We start from the raw sequence: 24361 nt of genomic DNA on the forward strand, positions 1-24361 counted from the left end.
CTATTCTCTTTTAGGCATACTATGTTCCAAAATCCTATCTATGGTCTGGCTCTCGTGGAATACTTACTGGTTTACCTTGAAAAAATGTTATGGCTACAATATCAAGTTTCTTATCAGATTCTCACAGTAGAGGCTATTTTTCACTGGAATATTGTAGAATGCAGGTGTTTTCTTCTTCTATGACATTTTTACCCATTACAATGTATGCTTAGGCACGTGCAAAAAATTCTTGTTCATCAGACTTAGCAATGGCAAGAATGAGGACGAGAACAAGAAATTTAAAATCTCTTATAGGATGTAAATTACTGCATCCATATGTAGGTAGGTGTACACAAAGAATTAGTTGAGAAAGATAACATCCCCCCCTCTGCACTAGAATGGCCCTAAATTCCTCTCATTCTGGTCTCCCAAACAAACTTGGATATTGGTACTTCTGAAAATGAAGTCCTCTTCTCAGTTTTGTGTTTTCATGGCCTATACTCATCTTTGTGTTCAGTTTGTGTAATGTATTTTGTCTTTGATTACCGTTGTTTATCTCGTTGTATTTGACCGTTTCTTTATGCTCAATGTCATTGACATGTTTTGACACAATACGAAAATGTGAAAGGTCGATGGTATTCTATTTATATTTCATTATGCAGAGCTGAGCTCAGTGGATGAGGTTCTTGCTAGGCTTCGAGTCATTGAGTCATTTTCTAAAGCAAAAGATGTAAAGGAATAAAGATTTAATCATAATTATCATCTAGTCAATGATAAATTAAAAACCGACAACGGTTCGGTTTCTGCTTAACCGGTTTGAGAGTTTCCAAACCTGAACTGAACCGGTTCCAAAACCGGTTTAGCCTAGTTGATAAAGCCTTAACTGGGCCAAACCAGTTAAGCCTAAACCGGTTTAGGAACCGGTTTAGTCTAGCCGATTAAGCCTTAATTAGGTTGGAAACCACTTTGGCCCAAATCAGGTCGGTTCAGTTTGAGCCATCCCAAACTGAGCTCAAACCAGTTAAGGAAGCTCAAGCCTAAACTGAACGGAACCACCAAACTGCCAAACCGTTAAAAATGGTTTAACGGTTCAGTTAGGCTTGATCCAAGCCGTTGCCAATTCCTAATCAATATATTTTAACTACACTTCATACATATCATATCGTCAAGGGTTATTAAACTAAGCTCGAATATCCATGGTAAGTCGAGATCACAATATCTTGACTTTTACTAGGTAAAAGAAAAACCATTAAAGCTCTAAGATTATGTTGGATAGACTTAGTCTAAGCCATAATTAATATATATACGTATCAATAATGCTAGTGAAAAGCTAATATTTTGCAATAAAATAAGCTATATTGAAAATGATTTTTAATAACATGAATTATGACCCTTCATGTATTAAGGAATTTATTATTATTTGTTCAAGATTGAATTTGTGGGGTTGAAGGGATAGATTAGAGTGGTTTTGGAATGTTTATCGCAATAGAATGGCTTAATTTAAGTAGGTAGGGGTCACATAGTATAAGATTATGTGACACCTCTTATGTCGATATATTTGTAACAAATTAGTGAATAAGTTGAGAGAAAAAGCCCTTCTTGGTGCCTCTTACATTGGTGCATTCATCACATATACAGTAGACATTCAGTTAAGTGTGCACTTTGAACGCAAGGGAAAAGTGCGCACTTAACCGAGCTGCGCATTTAGGGCTTTTTTAGTAATAATAAAAAAAATCCCAATTTTTTCTTTCCTGTTCTAATTTTGAGAAAGCCCAACCCCAACAGCCATCGTTGAGGCCCTCCTTGCTGCTATAATCGCTCCCACGCTGCTGCAATCCATGTCACTCACCACGTTTCTTTCTTATGTCTATTTTTTGGTGTTTATGCTATGAATACGAGAGAAAGATTCTGAAGAGAAGGGAGGTCTTGTGGATAGTTTAGATGGCCTGATTCTCTACATATTTTAGATTGTAATCGTTTAGAGATTGTGCGTGATGTCGTTAGTTTGAATTGTGGCATGTGGTTTAGGAGAAACGATCCACGTACTTGGTTGAGATAGTGCTACAAAAATACCTAAGAGTAGCGAGCTATCAATCAATTAATAGTTTTTCTTTTATGTGAGTCCACATAACGAGCTATTAATCGATTAATAGCTTTCCCTTCATGTGACTCCACATAATGAGCTATTAATCGATTAATAGTTTTTGTTTTATGTGAACTCACATAAAAGAAAAACTATTAATCAATTAATAGCTTTCTCGTAATGTGAGTCCACATAATGAGCTTTTAATTGATTAATAGTTTTTCTTTTATGTAAGTTCACATAACGAGCTATTAATCGATTAATAGTTTTCCCCTAATGTGAGTCCACATAACGAGCTATTAATCAATTAATAACTTTCCCCTAATGTGAGTCCACATAATGAGCTATTAATCGATTGATAGTTTTTCCTTTATGTGAGTTCACATAATGAGCTATTAATCGATTAATAGCTTTCCCCTAATGTGAATCCACATAATGAGCTATTAATCGATTAATAGCTTTCCCCTAATGTAAGTCCACATAATGAGCTATTAATCGATTAATAGTTTTTCCTTTATGTGAGCTCACATAATGAACTATTAATCGATTAATGGCTTTCCCTAATATGAGTCCACATAATGAGCTATTAATCGATTAATAGTTTTTCCTTTATGTGAGCTCACATAATGAGCGATTAATCAATTAATAGCTTCCCCTAATATGAGTCCACATAATGAGCTATTAATTGATTAACCAATCGATAGTTTTCACTTCATTGACCCTCACCCAACCTATGCAATGGTAGGAATGCAAGATCTAAGTTCAATTCATTTTGTGGTTCACAACATCAATTTTATTAAATGTTGATCATTTTGTTGTTTTTTGAATGTTTAGAATATAGTTTCAATTTGGTTTTATGTAATTTCATCATGAAATAATGAAATTTTTATGATCTCTATTTTGACCTCTATAAAAAGCGCACTTAATAGAATGGCACATTTAAGTGGGCACGCACTTAACCGAATGTCTACTGTAAATGAAGAAGGAAAATTGAGATTAAAAAACCTTACCTTTACATGTACATCCACATCCATATCCACATTTATTAAGAATATAATACGTTACTTGATTTTAGTAAGTGAACTAATTGAGACCATTGTAGGTTGGTTGTGGATTGTGCTTGTTGTCATCAATGTTTCGGATCACGGTTAATAGATTCAATAGCAAGTGCCCATGACAGGTTCGTCGCCCATTTGATATGTTTCTTCACCTTCTTAGAAAGGATCTAACATGCGAATGTGCTTGTTGTGATAGAGGGTTATTAACTTAGTAGCCCACATCAAGGTGTTGGATGATTACATGCCAGATATCACCATGCCATTTCTAGACGATATTCCCATTAAGGGTGGTGTATGAAGCTTTAAATGTGAATACATGGTGTAGAATCAATGTTAGAACACATTGTGGATTTTGAAAAGATGCTCTGAAAACCAGAAGATGCACAATTGCCCTTCTTTGGTTAGAAATACTCATTAGGCAATCAGAAATACTTGTGGTTAAGCACTTGTGTAGGTTGTATGGTTGGAAGACGTCTTTATCAAAAGTAAATGACATTATAAAAAGAGGTAAGGAAGTGGGATGCTTTTTTGGACATGTGTGCCTTTTATCATATTTGAATTTTGCATTAGACCCATGAGGCTAAGTCTTTGTACACGTTGCTGAACAAAGGTAAAATGTTCAAGTGGGATGGCAATATAAGATTGAAGGACTCCTACTCAATGCATGTTACGTACTTGCCCTATGTAGCAATGCGAACATATCCACATTGATACCAAGGATGTTAGTGTGAGATAAAGAGGACACAAGAAAAATAAAGTTAAAAGCCTAATGGCAACCCCAATGTCAAAGGAGCTAATACTTTTGTAAGACTATAAATGTCATATTTGTGCATTTTACATCTCCTTTGCCCCTAGATTTATGCTAGAGCTCTCATTCTCATTCTCATTCTCATTCCTTTCCTTTATATATTACATGAAATCAACACCAAGTGCTCATTTGAAGCCGAACACTAATATCTTAGTATACGTTATGTGGTGTACCTCAACTCATTGAATTGTGGTTTTCTTATTACTGTATGCCTTAAATGTCAGTGTGTGTCCTAAATCTCAATATGTTTAACGCTCAAGCCCTATTAAAGGCTTAGGTGACCCTAAACCTAAATGAAACATGGAAGTGTGAGTTCACTAAATCTATGTATACAACTATTGGTAGCTCGAGAGTGCCTCATAACCACTCTCACGAGGGTATATGGCGGTCCATCCTAATACACAACTTGAACTAGGAGAGAGAAATCAGGGTGAAATGAAGACTTGTGCTTAGTACGGAGCACCTCAAGGCAACTCATGTTTTGGCACCAGTGTTGGGCATTGGTATTGCCGTTATTGATTGTAAGCTCCAAAGCCAAACTTTATATATCAAGGGAAGGGAGTGCGTGAAAAGGACTCAAGAGGGCACCCGGACAAGGTAAATGAGGAACTAAACATGGAGATTAGGTCCCTCAACGTGAAGACGAGTGCTTATTTTATGCGGATTAATTTTTTCTTTCTTAAATATATTATTTTGTGTGAGTATTTTTATGTAGTCACTTTATCATCTCTAATCTAATGATTAACCACTAATCACTTGGAATCTTTTTTTAGTTTTTAATATCAATCTCATGTCCTTTGCTTGGGGGCAATAACAGTTTAGGCATAGAGGCCAACACAGTTGCCCATCAAATTCCCTCTAATTTGCTCCCTTCCTTTTCCTTAAATTGTTGGCATATAGATTTGATTGGTCTACTAGATCTTTGAGTTTGCTTGAAAATTCAATTATATTATAATTGATCGAATACAAAAGAAAAGGTAAGATTTATGGGCCAAAAGAAATTTTCGTTGGCCAAGAAAATCATTGTCAAAATATGTGGCAATATTGTTAAATCTAAGTGCATGTTTATCATCTAATTCATAATGATATTGCTTACAATGTGTGTGCTTATCATCTAAAATGTAGATATTCTTGAACCCTATCATGCAGTAATAAATGTACAAGGGACAAAAAGACGAAATAAATGTGTATCGTTGTAGTCATAGAATGAACCATATGTATCATACGTGCATTCGCATTCGAGAATGATTCAATCAAGCTTGTATGGTAAATCATCTCGAAGTTAGATTGGATTGACAAGTTGGATTGGATTGACTATGCTCTATATTATATATATTGATTCACTCTCAATCCCAATAAGTGGACTCTAATCCATTGTGAACCACCAACATAAGTATGGTTGCAATCATAGATTGAAATATTCGCATTCGTGGGGCCTGCCCCACGAATCCATACGAATAGGAATACGAATACACGTAAATATATTCGTTTTCTTCTTTTTTTTGAAAATAAAAAAATAAAAAAATAAAAAAAATTGTGTTTTATTTACGAGCGAGTGAACAGTGGCCAACAGGAAGCAAAGACGCCTCACCCTACTCCCTCTGCGTGCTACTTACACCCTCGCTTCCCTCTATATCCTGTTCTCGGCCAGAAATTAGGGTTTCGACAGAAAACCCTAATTTCTGTCATAATCCTAATTTCGACAAAATTTCTTCTTTTCGGCCTGCGTCATCGACTCCCTCTCATGCTCTACCTAATCCTACATCCTGTTGTCCGCTACAAATTCAGAGTTTCACTGAAACCCTAAGTTTTGCCAAAGCCCTAATTAATTAATTATTAATGCATTAATTGATTATTAATTAATTAACTAATATTTTCCAATGAATTAATTAATGTGTTAATGAATTAAGATATGTATTTGTAAATTAATTAATGTATTAGTGAATCAATTAATGTTTAAGTGAATTAATTAGTTAATAGTAAATTAATCATTATATTAATGAGTTAATTAATTATTGATGTATGTCTGTGTACACATATATGTATGTGTGTGTATATGTATCTATGTATGTGTGTGTATATGTATATATATGTGTGTGTATGTGTGTATATATGTATGTGTATGTATGTATGTGTGTATATGTATATGTAAACGAATGGTTTTATAATATTCTTAGGGCCATTTTCTATTCTCGAATACCACGAATATTACGGATGTCGAATCTCAAGAATATCACGCATGGCTCAATCTATGGTTGCAATATTTGCATTGTATCACATGCATACCTTTGGGATGCTTCTTAAGAATCAAGACATCTCTATCCTCCTCACTTTAGAACTTTACAAAAAAATGAGTATGAACTATAGAGATTGAATCAAAATATGTCATTATAAATTATAATCAAACGTTCAAAAACTCATAAAACATATATTCGAGAATATGAAGAAAAGAAAAGACAGTGGTAGCATGGCAACTTACTACTAGGGTGAGCTAATTTGTAATGATAATCAATGAAAAAATAAAACAAAAAGGAGTACGGATTTCCCCTTTTAAATGTGTTCGTTTTCAAACGTTTGAATGCTTGCACGAACACGTATATTACGTTCTATGGAACTTGTAGTAATAACAACACCAATCCCGAGTCCCTAAATGTCAACTATCTTACTTCCAACCAAGTTTCGAGATTTTGGCCAAGATATCTTCGACAAGGACAAAACTATCATTCTCCAAGAAAATTGTCCCATCGATCTTCAAGCAAGAAAAAATCCAACTTGGGGACCATATCGATGAAAATCTAGCAAGTATTTAAATTGCTCTGACCTCTTCCTAGTTCTGTAGGTTGTATGTCTCCTGCACAAACCATCTTCACGACTTTACTTGTCTTGCAGCCTCCTTGATGCCACACCTTCTTCAAGTTGTAATCTACAAGCTACTCCTTTCCTCGCTTTCCATGCATCTACCCTTAGGGGCTTTTATGGGGGGCATACTGCTTCTTCTCCCTTTACCGCACTCCTTGAGACGGCTTGCTCACCGCCTTGACCAACAAGCAATTTGTTTTAATTAATTAATTAATTAATGTACATACATTTGACCTTTAAATAGTCAATCTGGATTCATCGAGAAGACCCGAGACTTAAGAACAAAAGAGACACGAAACAGAAAGGGTTGTTGCAAAGGCGACGAAGGAGGACAAACAGAACTAGAAGGTCATCTAGATATTGAAACTCGCCTTTGACATTGAAACATGCACCAACCTAAAGGAGGTGCTTGAGTCCAGGATCCTCAACATCAACTTTGAGTTGACACTTCAAGAAGTGGATCGTGAAGGAGTTCCACATAGTGATCATTATGTTAGGAAACAGGTCCCTCTGGATGGGAAGTGAGAAGAACAGTACTGATGAGCAAACTCGGCCGAGGCCGAAACCGGATGTGGAGGACTCGGCTACGCAAGACCCGGTGAGAACCAGATGACAAGTACCCAGCTACGGAAGACCCGGTAAGAACCGGATGAGTACCCAGCTACGGAAGACCCGGATGAGGAGTACCCAACTACGGAAGACCCAATGAGAACCGGATGAGGAGTACCTAGCTACGGAAGACCCGGTGAGAACCGGATGAGGAGTACCTGGCAAGAGCCGGATGATGAAGGCCCGGTGAGAAGTGCTCACCGGATGAAGGGACATATTTGTAAATATGTTTCTGAGAGTCCATCGGGACTATATTTGTAAATAGCCGAAAAGTCATATTAGTATAAATATGACTTAGGGCAAACAGAGAAGGTAGAGGATGTTGTCATTCTTGTTGGCGCAAGACTAGAGAGCGCATAATAGTGTACAGAGAGAGAGAGAGAGAGAGAGAGAGAGAGAGAGAGAGAGAGAGAGGAAGAGGTCGTTGCCTCTGTTGTAACCGCCGCCTGTGGCGAAGATAGAAAGCTTGAGGTTGTTGCATGGGTGCTTTACTGTTGTACATTGTAACATAGTGATAGTTTGCAGCCTGTGGGCTGCCGTGGTTTTTTCCCTAGTTTGGGTTTTCCACGTAAACATCCTGTGTACTCTTCTCTTCTTTTGTGTCGTGTATCCATTCCCGTTTTTCTGTGTATGTTTCTAAACTCGGTTGTGGCCGAGTGTTGCACATAGGGAGCGTGCAGTTCCTATCACATTGATGTGATCCAGAGAAAGAGAAGGGTGGTTGAAGAAACAGGCGGTGTAAATACCATCACGATATAGGAATAGATGAGGATAACGAGACTACACTATTAGGTGGAATACATAGTGTTGACATACTATGTAGTCACAAGGAGGAAAGAAGCCATTACACACCTGCACGCACTGGGCTCGAGCAACAACTAAGGCTCCCGTAAAAAATTGAGATAAAATGGAGTTATTGTATGTAGAGCTCATTGATCATGACTCCAAGATCAACATCATATTGTCCGATTTCTACAATCGTACGGCGTGGCACATAGAGAGGAATCACGACTGCAAGGTCCAAGCAGTGACCAAAGTCATGGAGGATTTATGTGGTGACGGCCCCAATATTAGAGTTATGATTGGGGATGCGTCTTTAGATCAAAACTTCTTAGCCTAGGAGAAGTCCTTCTATTCGATAATGTTGGGGCAACCATACATCGCAACAGTAGGGATTGCGATTAAGGTAATTAAAAATGGAGCGACATTTGCAAGGAACCAGAGTCGGAATGGGAAGCAGTTGATACAATTCCTTAATGTTTGACCGAATCATGCGAGGTACAAGGAGCATTTGCAAAATCATTCATTACGAGAAGTGGAGAATTTCCTATAGGATTTCTAGGACGGGCCCTTATAACAAGGGGTTGTGATAGCCCGAAGGAGGTAAAAAGCCACATCCATAGAGTTGAAGATAAAGGTAGAGTGTGTCGATAGATGATGCAACTATAATAGAAGATTTTGAATAAAAGGAATTTACATAAACAAAAAAAAGATTTGCAGAGTAGAGGTGTAACTAATTTGGAAGACAAAATAGTGAATACATTCGAAGTTTTAGGTTTTTTGGTCCCTTTGGATGGGATATGAGTACCTGGCAACGGAAGACCCAGTGAGAACCGGATGACGTAGGCCCGGTGAGAATCTCTCATCGGATGAAGGGACATATATGTAAATATGTCTCTGTTAGCCCATTGTGGCTACATTTGTAAATAGCCCGAAAGTCATATTAGCATAAAATATGACCTAGGGCAAACAGAGTATGATGATGCATAGAGTTATTGGTGTAACTATTATACAGAGTGTAACAGAGAGAGAGAGAGAGAGTGAGAGACACAGAGTGATTCTCTGTTGTAACCGCCGCCAAGCGAAGAGTGTGAGCATGAGGTCGTTGCATCTGTGCCTCCTTGTTGTATTCTTTTGACATAGTGATAGTTCGGAGTCTGTGGGCTCCCGTGGTTTTTCCCTCTCAGGGTTTTCCATGTTAACATCTTGTGTACTCTCTTGCTTATAGTGTTTTGTGTATACGTGCATCTATCTCTACATTCCCATTTCTGTGATTGTAATTCTCAACTAAGTGATCGAAGACTCGGTTGTGGCCGAGCATTATTCCGCATATTCTTTTCACGAAGAATATAGTTTTACAAATTTAGACGGAGGATGAAGTTAAAATTGTTGTAAACTCCATCAAAATGTTTAAAGCCATCAAGGAATATGTTAAAAAAAAGAAGCTCGAGTAAGCACTAAGTACAAGACTGTGGAGAAGAAGGTTCGATCAGTAGCAATACCACTTCCAAAGGACAGTGAAGGGGTGATGACGGAGGTGTCAATTGAGCCAATTCTCTAGGATCCAAAGAAAGTAGGACACAACCTCATGGAAGAAACAATAAAAGAATTGAGGATTGGAGGGGGTGACCTTCTATCGCTTGTAGAGGAATTCAAGATGAAGTGGTATGAACTCGCTCCACAGGTGTGCAAGTTTGGATGGGTGAGTGTCGTGAAGCTGACGCTTCACAATATCGAAACACTATCTCCCATAAAATATTGCTTGTAACAAGGAGCACCTAGGATTTTATGGTTCATGAATCGGAGGCCGGAACCTTATCCGATTTTGGGATCACTAACCTTCAATTTGGAGGTAGTCGAAAAGTACATCACCTGTACATTCTTCAACGATACATCTTCCATCAAAAGTTGGAATTCAGGGGTTACCTTTCACCATTGCTATCTTGGCGAACGCTCTTAGTGAATCTACTAGATCATTCCACCCAACACTACTCCTTATCTCTTCGTCAACCTTTCGTAAGTCCTACAGTTAGAATCTCTTCTCACTTGCCGACTTGATCAAATTTCCCCAACATCGTGATCCGATTTGGAGATCACCAATTTTTTATCCTAAGGTAGTCGAAAACTACATCGCATGTACATTCTTTGACTCTACATCCTCTATTAATTTCGTCATTTTGCATTTGCTATGTTGGACTTCAGGGGTTGTTGGGACTTAGAGGAATGGATTGTCTCATTCTAGTAGAAGATAATTTTTCTTTCTAACACCTCCTTGTGACTCTTACAATTCCTTTTAGGTGCTCTCTGTTGTCACACCATATGCACCGATGAATGTATTCACTCTGTAAAGGAGAGACGTAGGTGGTGTTGTACAACGGAAGAGAACTCTTAGTGTGTGTGTGTGTACATAAGATGCAGAGAGAGAGAGAGAGAGAGAGAGAGAGAGAGAGAGAGAGAGAGAGAGAGAGAGAGAGCTTAGAACAAGAAGTTGTATTCTCATAAAGCAATATTACATCCAACAGTAACTAATTACCAATTGATCTAGGGGAAGTGCCCTTTCTACTAATTACAAATCTAGCCTAGTATGATGTCCACTGGCTAGTGTGAACATTGCCTCTATGGGAAGTTGAGTTCGATTCTTAACACACTCTTTTCTCCCTCGTTGGGCTTCGACTTGATACCAGATCTTTCACCTTTCTCAAGTTTCACGAACTTGAGTTGTAAATCCGACATTCCCTCTATGAGCTCATTGATTCCTAACTTTGGATCTTTTCCTTTGCTAACATCCGCTCGGGTTCTTGATTCTTGCATTGGATGTTCTTTGACAATGATTCGTTTTCTTTTGGCTATCATAGTCATCCTCCATTCTTAACACCCTCCAGAAGAATGGGGAAAACTTCCATAAAGATTTATCCGCCGTTTGGACATAAATCCACCTTTGCTTATCATAATAGTTCTCAGCCTCTTACCGAGAGTTCATGATATCTCTTTTCAAACTCCCTCAGTAACTTTGAAAGCTCTTCTTTGACATTGGGGTCCAATCATCTAGCATATTTGCATGGAACAATGCTTGATGGAAATCAACCTAATCTTCATGGAACCTCTCTTGTAGTTCTGTTACCCTTTCTTAGACATCAAGTATGTAGAACCGATTGATTTACGACACTATTTGAACCCTAGTTGCCCCTTTGTTAGCCATCTCAAATGCATAATATGCTCTTTTTCTCACCTTTAAGCAACGTGTATCACATTCATTTCATCTATGATTTGAAGGAACTTCAAGGCCAATATATTTGAAGCTTTTCACACATTCAAGTGGCTCATTATGAAGTACATAATGCATTGTTTATCTTTTATTTGGCTCTTCACAAGCATAATCTTTGTTTTAGAGCCGTTGACAGTTAACTTAGCATATATGCAAAAAATTTCCAATGTCTTCATAAGCTTTTGTGCATCTCCTAAAGTATTTCCAAAATGCACTACATCATCCGCATATAAAAAAAGCATAATGACAAGATTCCCAATGGAAACTTCTTCCTTTACAAAATTGGCAACCATTTCCTCAAATTCATCTATGCATAAACCAAATAGAGTTGGTGAGAGTGTGCATCCTTGCTTAACACCAAAAATCTAAAAGTCTATCGCTCATACACACATAACATATAACATATAACCTTCTCATAGATTTGGGAAATTGTAAGCATGTATTCACTTGGCACCTCGAGTTCTTCCATTCGGCTCCAAAGATGCTCACGAGCTACCATATCAAAAGCTTTCTTGAAGTCTACAATGAAACAAGATAAACCTTTACCTCTAAGTCGACTTTGTTGGGTTGAAAGTCCCACTCCCACCATTGTATGTTATAGTGTAAACACTCCTTGGAGTTAGGGATACATTAGTTCTATCATGTATAAATATAAGGCATTCCTCCATGTACAAGATGATGTTGATTAATGTAAGATTTTGTCTTTGCCATATATTTGTGTATCTCTATGCATATTGAATATAACTCGTAGCACAAGAAGAGCACAACATCTCACACTTACTCTACAACAAGATCCAAATATGTTTCCGCACAATCTACTACTATAGTAGATCAACCGAGTACACACAATCGTCAACAAGGCACCACCAATGTAAACATACTTTTCTCCATTAATACTCGAATGGTGACAAGGTGATCAATGGTGTTATGGTGTTTTCGAACGCTAGCTTGTCCATAAGTTCTCTTACCATTTTTTCCAGCCCATGCACATAGCTTTGATTCCATTATACATCCATATAGTTTTGCCATTAGCGAGCCAACCATGATGGTTTGATAGTTGTTTACACTATTTACATCTCCACATTTATGTGAAGTTTTGATCCAATTTGTAGTCCAATCGTATAGCATACCAAGCCCCATGGACCACACCCAAATTAGGACCCTACCAAGCCCCCATAATTAGAAGAGTTAATTGGAGCGGGAGAACACCCTCCACGCTGAGAGTAGTCTATAAAATGTAACTTGGAACATAATGGAAAGGGAGGCTATTCTTGAGAGCATTTCACATCTTGAGCATTTCACATCTTGGTGGAGAAGACGGGCAAAGCAACCCCAACTCACGACCCCAACAACACACGCCACGATGCAACACGACAACAACGGCGGCAACGCAAACTCAATGAATCCGGAATTCCTACAACAACAAATTCAAGAACATCAGCCCACATCGCCAATCGACCAACTGGTTCAAGCCTTGTCCAACATTATTTTACAAGTTAACCATACTAACCAAGCCATGTTGTCATTTCTTTCAGCATGATCCGAGCCACAACAGAATCTCCCGGACCCTCGAGTTCGCCCAAAACCATTCTCCGGCCTACCATCGGAAGACGTCCTCTCTTGGCTGGATCATTTCGAAATGGTGGCCAGTTACCACCAATGGCCACACCCCTGAAGGCAATGGAAATGAAGACACTCCTCGAGAATATCGCAGCAACATCGCTCGTCCAACAACCCGAAGAGACACGCAACAACTGGGATCTATTACGGGCAACCATGATTCGGAATTTTGCTCATCAAGACTCCCGCCAGACGGCCCTACAACAACTCGAGTCAATTGCCCAACAGCCACGCGAACCCATCACCCAGTCCGTGGTTCGGTTTGTGCAAATCCTACGCCGGGCTGACGCCAACATGTCGGAAGACATGAAGTTGTTTTTCTTCTAGCTGCGTATCCGACATGACCTCCGCCGCTGTGTACGTGATCAAGGCCCGACGACACTACACGAAGCCTTCCTCACCGCCCAATGCATTGAAGCTACAAACGCGCACGACATGCACACACCAGGTAATCTCAGTCACGATCATACAAACACTGTGCCAACTGCCACTCCCATGGACATCAATGTCCAGAACGCGCAATTACGCACCAAGCGTGCATTGCCCGAACGAGACAGCCAAGGACACCCCAAATGTTTCTACTGCAACAACTATGGCCACATTTGGCGTCACTGCTAAAAGTGGCAAAATCACCAACAAAAGCAGAACGTCCAATTAGTTGACGCTGCCTCCCTCTATGAGCTCTCGGAAAACTAATGCGCGGGGTGTCGCAGGGAGAGCCGCCCTCGCACGTCCACGCCTTCACGTCATCAACTTCTCCCATTTATACCACGATTGAACCGACCCTGCATGTCCACACCTCCATGTCATCAACTTCACCCGTTTGTACCACAATCGCCCGCCTCCAGCACACGACCCAAGAAGTTCTCCTCGACTCCGGCAACAACATCTCTTCCATCAGCGCGGATTTAGTCACCCAATTACAACTTCCCACGAGCCACACACCGCCCATTAAAATCCTCTTTGGCGACCAACAACGGTTGTACCACTCACATACGCAAATCATGTGCATGCTCACCATCAGTTCTGCCCAGATCCAACATCGTTTCTACGTGCTCCTGCGCCAGTTGTTCCCAATCATCCTGGGCTGTGATTGGTTCCTCCATAGTCGAGCTTGTCTCGATTTCTCCTAACAACAGCTCATCCTCCCCAATCACCTTCCGATCGCGCTCTTCACTACTTCGCGAGATACCACCCACATCAGCAACACACAATACCTGGTATCATCGACAAAGCACATCCACACCATCCGATGACTCCTAGCCACCTTTCCCTCGCTGTCTACACCACTTGCAAAACCTCCCTTGGTTTGTTTTCCGATCCACCACATGATTCCTACAGGCAACGCCTGCCCCATTAGCGCAGCTCCCCGACGTTGCTCGCCTCTCGACCACGAGCGCATCGACAACGCCGTCAAAAATATGCTACAACAGGGGATTATCACACCTTCCAAGAGTGAGTGGATCTCGGAGCCACACATGGTAAAGAAAGGGTATGGCTCTTACCGTTTTTGTGTCGACTTCCGACAACTAAACCATGTCACCACCCATGAACAATATCCTCTCCCTCATATCAACGACCTCCTCGACCAGCTCGGCAAATCAAAGTACTTCACCTCCCTCGATCTGGCCTCGGGATATTGGCAGATCCCTATGGATCCTAAAGATGCCCACAAAACTGCATTCCGCACTAGGAAAGGCATTTTTCAGTTCACACGGATGCCCTTCGGCCTATCCGATGCTGGGAGCACATTCCAGCAAATGGCTAACGCCATCTTCGATGATCTCATCACCCGCCGCATCATCATCGTCTATCTAGACGATATAATGATACATACAAGCACTTGGGCGGAACACCTTCAAGTCCTTTGGGAGGTCCTAACTTGTGTTCAACGCTATTGATTGCAGCTGCAATGGAAGAAGTGTCGATGGGGTAGTACACGCCTCTGCTTCCTCGGGTACGTCATCTCCTCCGACGGAGTACAGATGGACCCAGAGAAGACAGAAGCAGTCCAAAAATTCCCACGCCCCACCACAGTCAAGCAGCTTCAACGCTTCCTCGGCCTCCTCACGTTCTCTCTCCGCTTCATCCCACGGCTAGCTGACCTGTCAGCCCCACTACGCGCGCTCCTGCAAAAAGACGCACCCTTCCTATGGACCGAAGCCTGCGAATCCAGCATCCTGCAGCTCAAGCGAACACTCCAAGCCTCTGACCTCTTGGCCCACCTTGATTTCACGAAGCCTTTCCATCTGCAGACAGATGCCTCCAATGTCGGCCTTGGTCGGTCCTGCTCCAATCCAACGACAACGACCAACTCCGCCCGATTGCCTACATAAGTCGGTCACTTACCAAAGCCGAACAAAATTACTCGACAACCGAAAAAGAGTTGCTCACCATCGTCTGGGCATTCCATCATTTTCACCCATACCTATACGGATCAAATACATCAGTCAAAACCAACCATTAGCCATTGCTCTCCCTCATAAAGAAGGCTCATCCACCTGGTCACTTACTCCGTTGGGCTTTGGCGCTACACGATTACACATTCACTCTGCGCTATCGCCGTGGTCCCCAGAACATCGTCGCCGATGGATTATCCCGCATATCCTTTTAGGCGAACCAGATCACCTTTGACACAATCGACTTCCCCATATCCTCGTCCCAAATGGCCAACATGCAACAACACGACAAAAAAATCCAAGACATCTACCACCGCCTACGAGCCGAGCCCACATCATCCCTCACCAAGCAATTCATGATCCAGGATAATGTCTTGCTTTTTTGCCAAGTAGGCAAGGAACCCTGAGTCTACGTGCCTAAGCAACTGTGCTTGTCTTACCTTCGTTTCTTCCACAATCACCCGTTGTTCGGCCACTTGGGTTTTCATAAGGTGCTAGACAAAATGCGTTGCAAATTCTATTGGCTGGGGCTACGCTACGAGGTCGCCTCCTACATCAAAGCATTCAACTTATGTCAAGCCATCAAATCACCTCAAGTGGCTCAAGGCCTCTTACATTTGATACAAGTTCAAGCTACATTTGAAATCGTCGGATGGGACATTATGGGCCCCTTTCCCGAGTCACAAGAAGGGAACAAATTCATCCTCTTCATAACCGAGTACTTGACGCGTTGGGCTGAGACGGCTGCTATCCCAAATGTGAAGGCTATGACCACCTCCAAACTATTGGAGAAAATCATCTTCCCCCACGGTTGCCCACTCCAAATCTTGTTCGATCGAGGACCCCAGTTCAACAACGAGCTCCTATGCCTCATTTCTACACAATTAGGAATCCAACAATTATTCAAGTCACCCTACCATCCGCAGACGAATGGATTGACGGAGCGCCTCAATCAAACCTTAAAACGACAAATCTCGGCCTACATCGATCCACTACATTCGACTTGGGACCGGATCTTGCCCTTCGTTACGCATGCCTACAACACAACTGTGCAAGCCTCCACCTGCATTAGCCCATTTCGGGCCCTTTACGGAAGGGACCCGTGTTTACCCCCAGAAGTGGCAGTCCCGTAACCAATCACACGACTCCACTTTGATGCAGTGTCCTGGTGGTCCCACCTGCAACAACTCCAGCCCCTCCTCCGCAAAGCCATCACGAGCAACCTGCACTAAGCACAGCTACGCTAAAAACGACAACACGATGCAGGCCGCGTTGACCATCAATACCACGTTGCCGACAAAGGCCTCGTCTATTTCCCCATCCGTCGTTGTGGCCTCAGCGAGTCGCTCATGCACCGATGGATCGGTCCCTTCGAAGTTCAAAAGCAAATACGTAACACTACATATATGCTCCGTTCTACCTTTGCCCATCAGTCTCGCATGAAGCCCTTCCATCAGCTACCATCGCCCCCACCCATGTTCACGCCCACGCCCACGCCCACGCCCACGCTCGTGTCATCCCCCCGCCTAGAACCGACGTCCACGCCCTGTCGCGATCCGACCGCACAATAACTTTTTTTTACAAGGGGGAACTGTGGCGGTCACATGGACCACACCCAAATTAGGCCCCTACCAAGCCCACATAATTAGAAGAGGTAATTGGAGCGGGAGAACACCCTCCACACTAAAAGTAGTCTATAAAATGTAACTTGGAACGTAATGGAAAGGGAGGCTATTCTTGAGAGCATTTCACAATATGTTCTTATACATATACAAATACTCGTATTCAAATCTATTCACACATAAGTACACACACATACATAGTGAGGTTGAAAAAGTTTATCCAAAAGATCTCAAGGAATCTAGGAGCCATTATAACCAACAAATACAAGGGCCCAATTGCCAATTCAAGCCAAAACCATCTCCCTAGTTCAAGCCCTCAAGGTATCACACACACATTTGTAACATTGCGACAACAAGTTATATAATTGGAGGATTAATATGCATAATTGAAACCCTAAAAGACAATAGAGAAGGGTTGTTCACATGTGTGTGTGGATAAGATAGAAAGATTATAGAAACATCTTTGCATAAACAATCTTCATAGTGGAAAGCAAGTAGATACTCTAGAAGATGTCATTGTTTTTAAAATGTAAATAGTGGTATATCAAAAATAAAAGTGACACTTAGTCCATTAATTTGGGAACTTGTTTTCTTTCAAAACGATGGTACATTGAGGGAGGCATAAGCTTTAAAACATATATGATATATGGAAGCATGAATAATAACAAGATTTTATATAGTAGTATACGAAAGAAAAGGACCCCATGGATGATTAGTCAATATAAGTGGCACAATATAACATGGTAAAGTTGTCCTTATGGAAACCTAGCATGTAGTCTAGAATAAACAAAATATACACAAATACAATGAATGAGCTTCCACTTCATTTTCCATGATTCCATAGTGTAAACGTTTTAAAAGACCACATGTTACCCAACTTAATCACTTCTAAGCTCAAATGAAAAGCTTAGTTCTTTGACATTATGAATAATATTCATACCTAGAACAACCTACAATTACAAGCATCCAAACAATCATCATATTATAACATAGGTTTGTTTGTAGCAAATGACATGGTGTTCTATTATCAGAAATATTGAGGCGATATCAAATTTTAATATTAGATTTTAACATAATTGAGTTTAATTATAGAGAGTTAAAAATGGTTACAACAATGGGCTCGATCACCAAATCAGGCGACATAGTAAAATGTCATAGTTCAATTTTCAGTTGTGTGTAAATTTCTTAGATTATAAAACTATGTAGCTTAGTTATAAATATGTACCTGGAGGTTGTTTTCCTCAAAGAATCTTGACTCATGTTCAAGATGCCCTTAATTCGGAAGGTTTAGATCTCTCTTTTGGGTGAGGTATGACCCATATTGATAGTTACAAGCACACAAACAATCACCATATTCTAGCATATGGTGGTTTGTGTCACATGTCATATCAATATAAATTTATCGTCAATATCTCAATACTATGTACCCGTGACTTGACACATTCTCTCTCTCTCTCTCTCTCTCTCTCTATTGTAAACACATGTTATAAATTACCACCACTTATGTACATTACATTTAGATTTTATGTGTTTTATTTGGTGAACATAAACTGATGTACGAAATGTCTTTGCTTTTTAGATCCAAAAGGATGTAAACATTTTGTGTCATTTTCATATAATAGAAGCTAAGAATCGATTCCCAAAGGAAGTTCTTGGCAAATGAATGATGAGGTTCACAAACAAAGTTGTGAAGAAGTTCTTTTTAAGATTGTATCGTGCAACTCTACATTATTTGGGATCTTCTTCTTTTTTAATGTGATACGACCAATTCTGTGTATGTCGTAATTTCTCAGCAATAATAATGATTATGAGGAGAAAGTTCTTATATATTTATATGTTTAGATTGATTATTATCGTCTTCTAGCATATTAATTTATGGAAACTTTCGTAAGATACAATTAATTTTGCCTCAATCGTGACAACTTTAACTATAGTTGGTGAGCAAGCTTGAAATGAATTAGAAGGTTATACAAAAATCTTGATCCAAGTATTATAATCAACACAATCCGAAAGATCGTGAGTGAAAAAAGTAGGCTCGTTAAGCAAATGTGAGGTTTAGTGTTTAACAAATGTTTAGAACCAAAAGGCTATCATACAAAATGTAGCTCTATTTAGGATATATTCTAATGGGTGAATATGAATGATGTATTGGTATTTCCGATTGGTATAAGGATATGTTCGAGCTTGCCCAACTGTTTATGTATAACGACATTGGTATTCCATAAAGTGCACAGTTTAACTATTGGTGTTGCCTAATGCGTGAATGCTTTTCATCTTATCCCTTTGGATAAAAACACTTCTAACATTCCAATTCCCCTTTGTAGGGCACACTATGAGCTTCATGTAAGTTTATTCCTAAACTTTTTGGATCAAAACTCAATTTGACTGTCACAACATGCACTATATCATTTTGATAGTAAACATTTACCCTATGAGAAGATTTAAGGCACATGCTTCATACTATACATGGACCCATTGGAAACATGCTACATTAGAAAAAATACACTATAGCAGTGACCTAACGGGAGCCACATTTGCACTGTAATCCAAATCTCAACTATTGTAAACCTCATTCATTGGTCTAGGAAAGGTTGATGGTTTTGAATAGTCCTCATCTGAAAATAGCTTACCAAATACATGCATAGCTATAATATCAACTTGGCATTCCTTCTGACAACGCAAAGTAAGTTGTCAAGCCCCGTGCATCAACTCGTGGTGTTGATCGGCAAAGGCACCAACTGGAAACACTCCAATTTATAGATGAGTCGACGAATTGACCGTGCATGCACACACACACACAAACCCATAAATATTTAATCTTATACGGGACGTAGATGATGCATAAGTGTTTGCGGGTCAAGTGTTATGCGATACATGGTGTGGGGAACAACAACAAATTGCATGCATGCAAAAGAAACCATGTGAAGGTTGGGGGGGTGTGGCAGGGCGGGGGTGGCATCGGAAAGTGCAAGGCCAGGTGAATTGCTCGATGCAGGGCGTGTGGGACACAAGTCGAGGCGCACATCAGGGAAGGGCGGGTTGTTAGGCGGACACTGTAGAGGAGTGAGATAGAGAACAAAGTGAGAATGTGTGTGGACACAAGTTGGGATGGGCGGGTTGCAAGGCGGACACTATAGAGGAGTGAGCCAGAGAACAAAGCTAGAATGTGTGTGTGGACACAAGTTGGGATGGGCGGGTTGCAAGGCGGACATAATAGAGGAGTGAGCCAGAGAACAAAGCCAGAATGTGTGTGTGTGGACACAAGTTGGGACGAGCGGGTTGCAGGGCGGACATGGTAGAGGAGCGAGCCAGGGAACAAAGCCAGAATGTGTATGTATGTGTGGACACAAGTTGGGATGGAGGAGAAGGAAAAGGCAGGTGTGTGGTGTCAAAGTGACATCATAGAGAGGTGTGTGCCACACACACACACACCCTTCTCAATCTTTCCTCCATATAAATATGTATGTATGTATGTCTGCAATGCAATGCAATCCAAAGCCTCCCACACTTTGCTTCCATCCCCAACCTTCACTTCATTTCACTCAGAGATTTCTGTCTGTTTGTCTGTGTAACTTGTAAGTAATCCTCTCTCTCTCTCTCTCTCTTTGTCTCAACACACACACACACACACACACACACATGGATGGATGGATGCATTGATAGTGCCCTAACCCTCATGTTTATGGACTTCCATCTTCTACCTTTCCTCTCACCCACCCTTCTTTGCTACTGTTTTTTTGCAGGCTTCCTTGCTTGGAATTTTGTTGACTAAAATCATCATGGCTAATCATCTTGCTAATGGTAATGCTAATGTTAATGTCAACGGTCATGGTAATGGCAATGCTAACGTTAATGTCAATGCTGGTGGTAGTGGTAGTGGTAGTGGTAGTGGTAGTGGTAATGGTAATGGTAGTGCTAGTGCTAGTGGTACTGTTACTGGTAATCCCAAGAGTATCATCAGCGGTTTTGACGATGGCCTGCATCAGAATGCGAGCAATAATGGCAACCCTAGCCTCATGAAAGCGTTCGACAAAAAAGCTAAAGGCTATCTCAATGCTCTCCATCGAAGCTTCAGCACCTCGGCTATGGAAAAGTAATATGTTGATCTACTGTTCTGCTATGTATTTTTTTGTTTCTCCAAGGATTTTGCTGTCTATACGTTTCTTCGGTCGTCATATGATGATGATAATGCATGTAGTTTTCTCTTTAAGCTCTACTACTGTTATGTTTCTTTGATCACCATGCATTTTTTGTTTTCTCTTTAAATATAGTTTCTTTTAGTCATGATGATTTCCTTTCACCTGTCAAAACTTGTTCAATTTGTTTGAATTGACCTTAAACTTCTTCTTATTCATTCTTTCCATTACTTTGTAAACCGTGTTAATGCTTTCTTGAATTGATTAAAGGTTCTTTTACTCAAGATCTTCTATAATCTTCCATGTTTGAATTGATTCTGCAACACTTGTCAGTTTGGATTGATTATGTAAAACTTGATACCTTTGATTTGACCGTGTGAAACTTGCTATTGTTTGAACTGATTTAAGTTTCATTTCTTGATGATTTCCTTTCATCTGTAAAACTTGTAAGCATTTGCTTTTATGTGAGTTTAAATTTGATCCTGAGTGAAAAAGAACGGTCATTAGTGATTTGGCTAGAAATTTGGCATTGCTTTTCCTTGATCATCATCATCATCATTTGCGATTATAATTTGTTTTTCCTTAATCATCATCATTATCATTTGCAATTATAATTTTCAATCACAGGAATGCACTGATGTCAGGGGAAAATGTAGATCCATCAACAATGACTATTGAATTCCTTAGGGCTCGCCTCCAATCGCAACGAGCCGAATTCCGAGCCGAGCGGCTGAGAGCACGAGTTTTAGCGCAAAAGGCATGATTGTTTAATCTATGTTATTGGTAGAAATGCATTTGTGTATGTGCTCTAGTATGTAATTTGCCGGTTGCGAATAAATAATATGAAGACAAGAGAGAGAGAGAGATCAATGAGGTTGTTTAATTAGGTGATGGAGCTCGAGAAGAAACTAAAAATTGAAATGCGTTCGCGGAGAAAGGCAGATAGTGGCGATTTCACGGAGATTAATATAAGCCCTACCAGGTTCTCTGAATTCAAGATTAAATGGTTTTAGTTGTAATATGTACTCTCATAATACACACATACATACAAGTAACCATGTCATATTGTCACAACTTCAGATAGGCATATTGTTGGAATGCTCATGGCTTAAAAACTTTTGCATTTGATCTTTAAACTCACTAGGGAATTAGGTCAAGACGAATGCACGAAGTATGTTGAATCCGTGACAAAAATGAAATCCGGGAGACATGAAATTGAGGAGGCCGAAGAGAAGGACGAAGACCAAGACGAAAGCAAAGCCATTCAGCGTAGTAAGTGTCCACAACCACGATCGGCCAATCATTCCCCCGGCCACTCTTATAACCAGGTTATATCCAAATATTGTATTGTAATGGTGTCCCACACAATTACTTGTACAACTATTTTCCTAAATCTAACTGCTTGCATTTTGATAGGAGCTCACCGGTGAGTACCCTCCATTGGCATGTGGTCAGCTTGTCGGGGAGCGAAGCAAGAAATTCGGTGCCAAGTACCCAAACAAACTAACCACATTGACGACAAATGGACATCATATAATTAGCGTTCATGATGACAAAATAGTTCGAGAGGTCGTGTGCATGCCTTATAGTAATGAAGCCAATGCGAAAGAGAAAGAACATGTTCCGTTTGGATTAAACATGTCCTCACCCGATAGTAGTACAAGGAGTACACCGAGGTCTTCTGTGTCCGGTGGGGATCACCTCGACATTCCTATAGTCGAAAAGCAAGGTCCGGAAATCCTTGACATTGCTATAGAAAAGCAAGGTTTGGACACCAATCTCAAGATTCAGCATTCCGAAGCAATACCGAAAGGATTCACCACGGAATGCCCTTCCTTAGATATAGAATCCTCTGGTATACTCGACTCATTGGAGATTATGGCGGCCACACTTTTTAAAGGTGGTGCACTTGGACCCAAAGTGAACACGAAACACATGTACAATGATGATAAGGATGGTGTTAATGGTAATGCATACCATCCACATGACAAAACAATGATAAAGAGAACATTGGTGCCAGAAGAGTTTTCATCATTATGTGCCGAGGAGCATAGCCCACATATTAAAAGCAAGCCTACACACTCAAGATGCTCGAAAACTGAGATGCTCAAGTTGTTGGAGTTGATTAAGAAACAAGTGGAGACCAATAATGAGCTGAGAGTTTAGTACGGTTGTTTATGCCAAGGGCTCAAATCACCATATTGACTCTTCCAAGTTGAGCATCTAGTTATACATCTTCCCCCTTTTCCTTTATCCAAATACAATAGTTGATCTTAACGAAGAGAGAAAGTAGTGAACCTTTTCATAGGAAGAGGGTTTAGATCAAATCCAATGTTTGTGCTTTTGACAAGTATAGACATAGGTTTCAAAGTCTAGTAAATAAGTTGTTTTGCAATCATTCAAGCTCGTTCGCATGTGCTATTTATTGTGTTTCAATTTATTTATTTTTGAGTAAGGATGTGTCTATTGATGTAAAAGTAGTAAAGCAAGTTGACACACGTTATGTTTTGATATTGATACAAGCGGGAGACATCTACATTCATCAAAATATCTACTCATAAAGCAATTGTTGAAGTCCAATGGATACTTCAATCCTCTAAGAACCCAAACATAAAAAAAGAAACCAAAACAACTTAAAACATCTTTCATTTGTTAGTAAAAAAATTTGAGTTTCTTATTCTAAAGAATTGAACGCAGTTAATCAGAAATGCATTTAATGTTGTTATTGCTCAAAAAGCAAGGCATATGAGGAAATAGATATTCAATCAATTTCTTTGTTGTAACGAATTGACATATTTGAGATTTGATGATATATTAAGAGTGTGTGATAGGTGTCATACGTTAAAGCACCACCTAGAAGATTGAGCTCTTATGCTTCAAAGCATGAACATCCTTTTTAGGAAGGAAAGACACATGGCATGGGTAAAGGTTGGCCCCTTTGTGGATGCTAAAATTCTCTAATTTCAATTCTAATGTTTATATGAATTGCATTATTTATTGAGCATGGTGGCCATGCATGTTTTATTGTTGATTTACCCACTTTTGCTTTCGCATGACCTTTGATTTCTGATTCATGCTATCCAAAGCTTAATAGTGTTTAGATTGCTTCGTTGCATCAACCATTTTCGCGACAAGAGCATAGT

The 24361-nt window shown here is 40.1% G+C and overlaps 1 protein-coding gene across 1 annotated transcript; it reads left to right on the plus strand.

The window, feature by feature from the left end:
* Positions 1–20831: 20831 nt before the first annotated feature.
* On the plus strand, positions 20832–23616 carry LOC147854835 (uncharacterized). The gene is made up of 5 exons (XM_087330864.1): positions 20832–21175; positions 21846–21975; positions 22106–22200; positions 22363–22546; positions 22635–23616. Exons 1-5 carry the CDS (start codon positions 20862–20864, stop codon positions 23382–23384), a joined length of 1473 nt encoding a protein of 490 aa, XP_087186990.1. The 5' UTR covers positions 20832–20861; the 3' UTR covers positions 23385–23616.
* The last annotated feature ends 745 nt before the right edge of the window (positions 23617–24361 follow it).

This window comes from Azolla caroliniana, unplaced genomic scaffold (genome assembly GCF_043228905.1).
Source record: "Azolla caroliniana isolate FFs.n. ecotype wild unplaced genomic scaffold, voAzoCaro1.0.p SCAF_15, whole genome shotgun sequence".
NCBI lineage: Eukaryota > Viridiplantae > Streptophyta > Polypodiopsida > Salviniales > Salviniaceae > Azolla > Azolla caroliniana.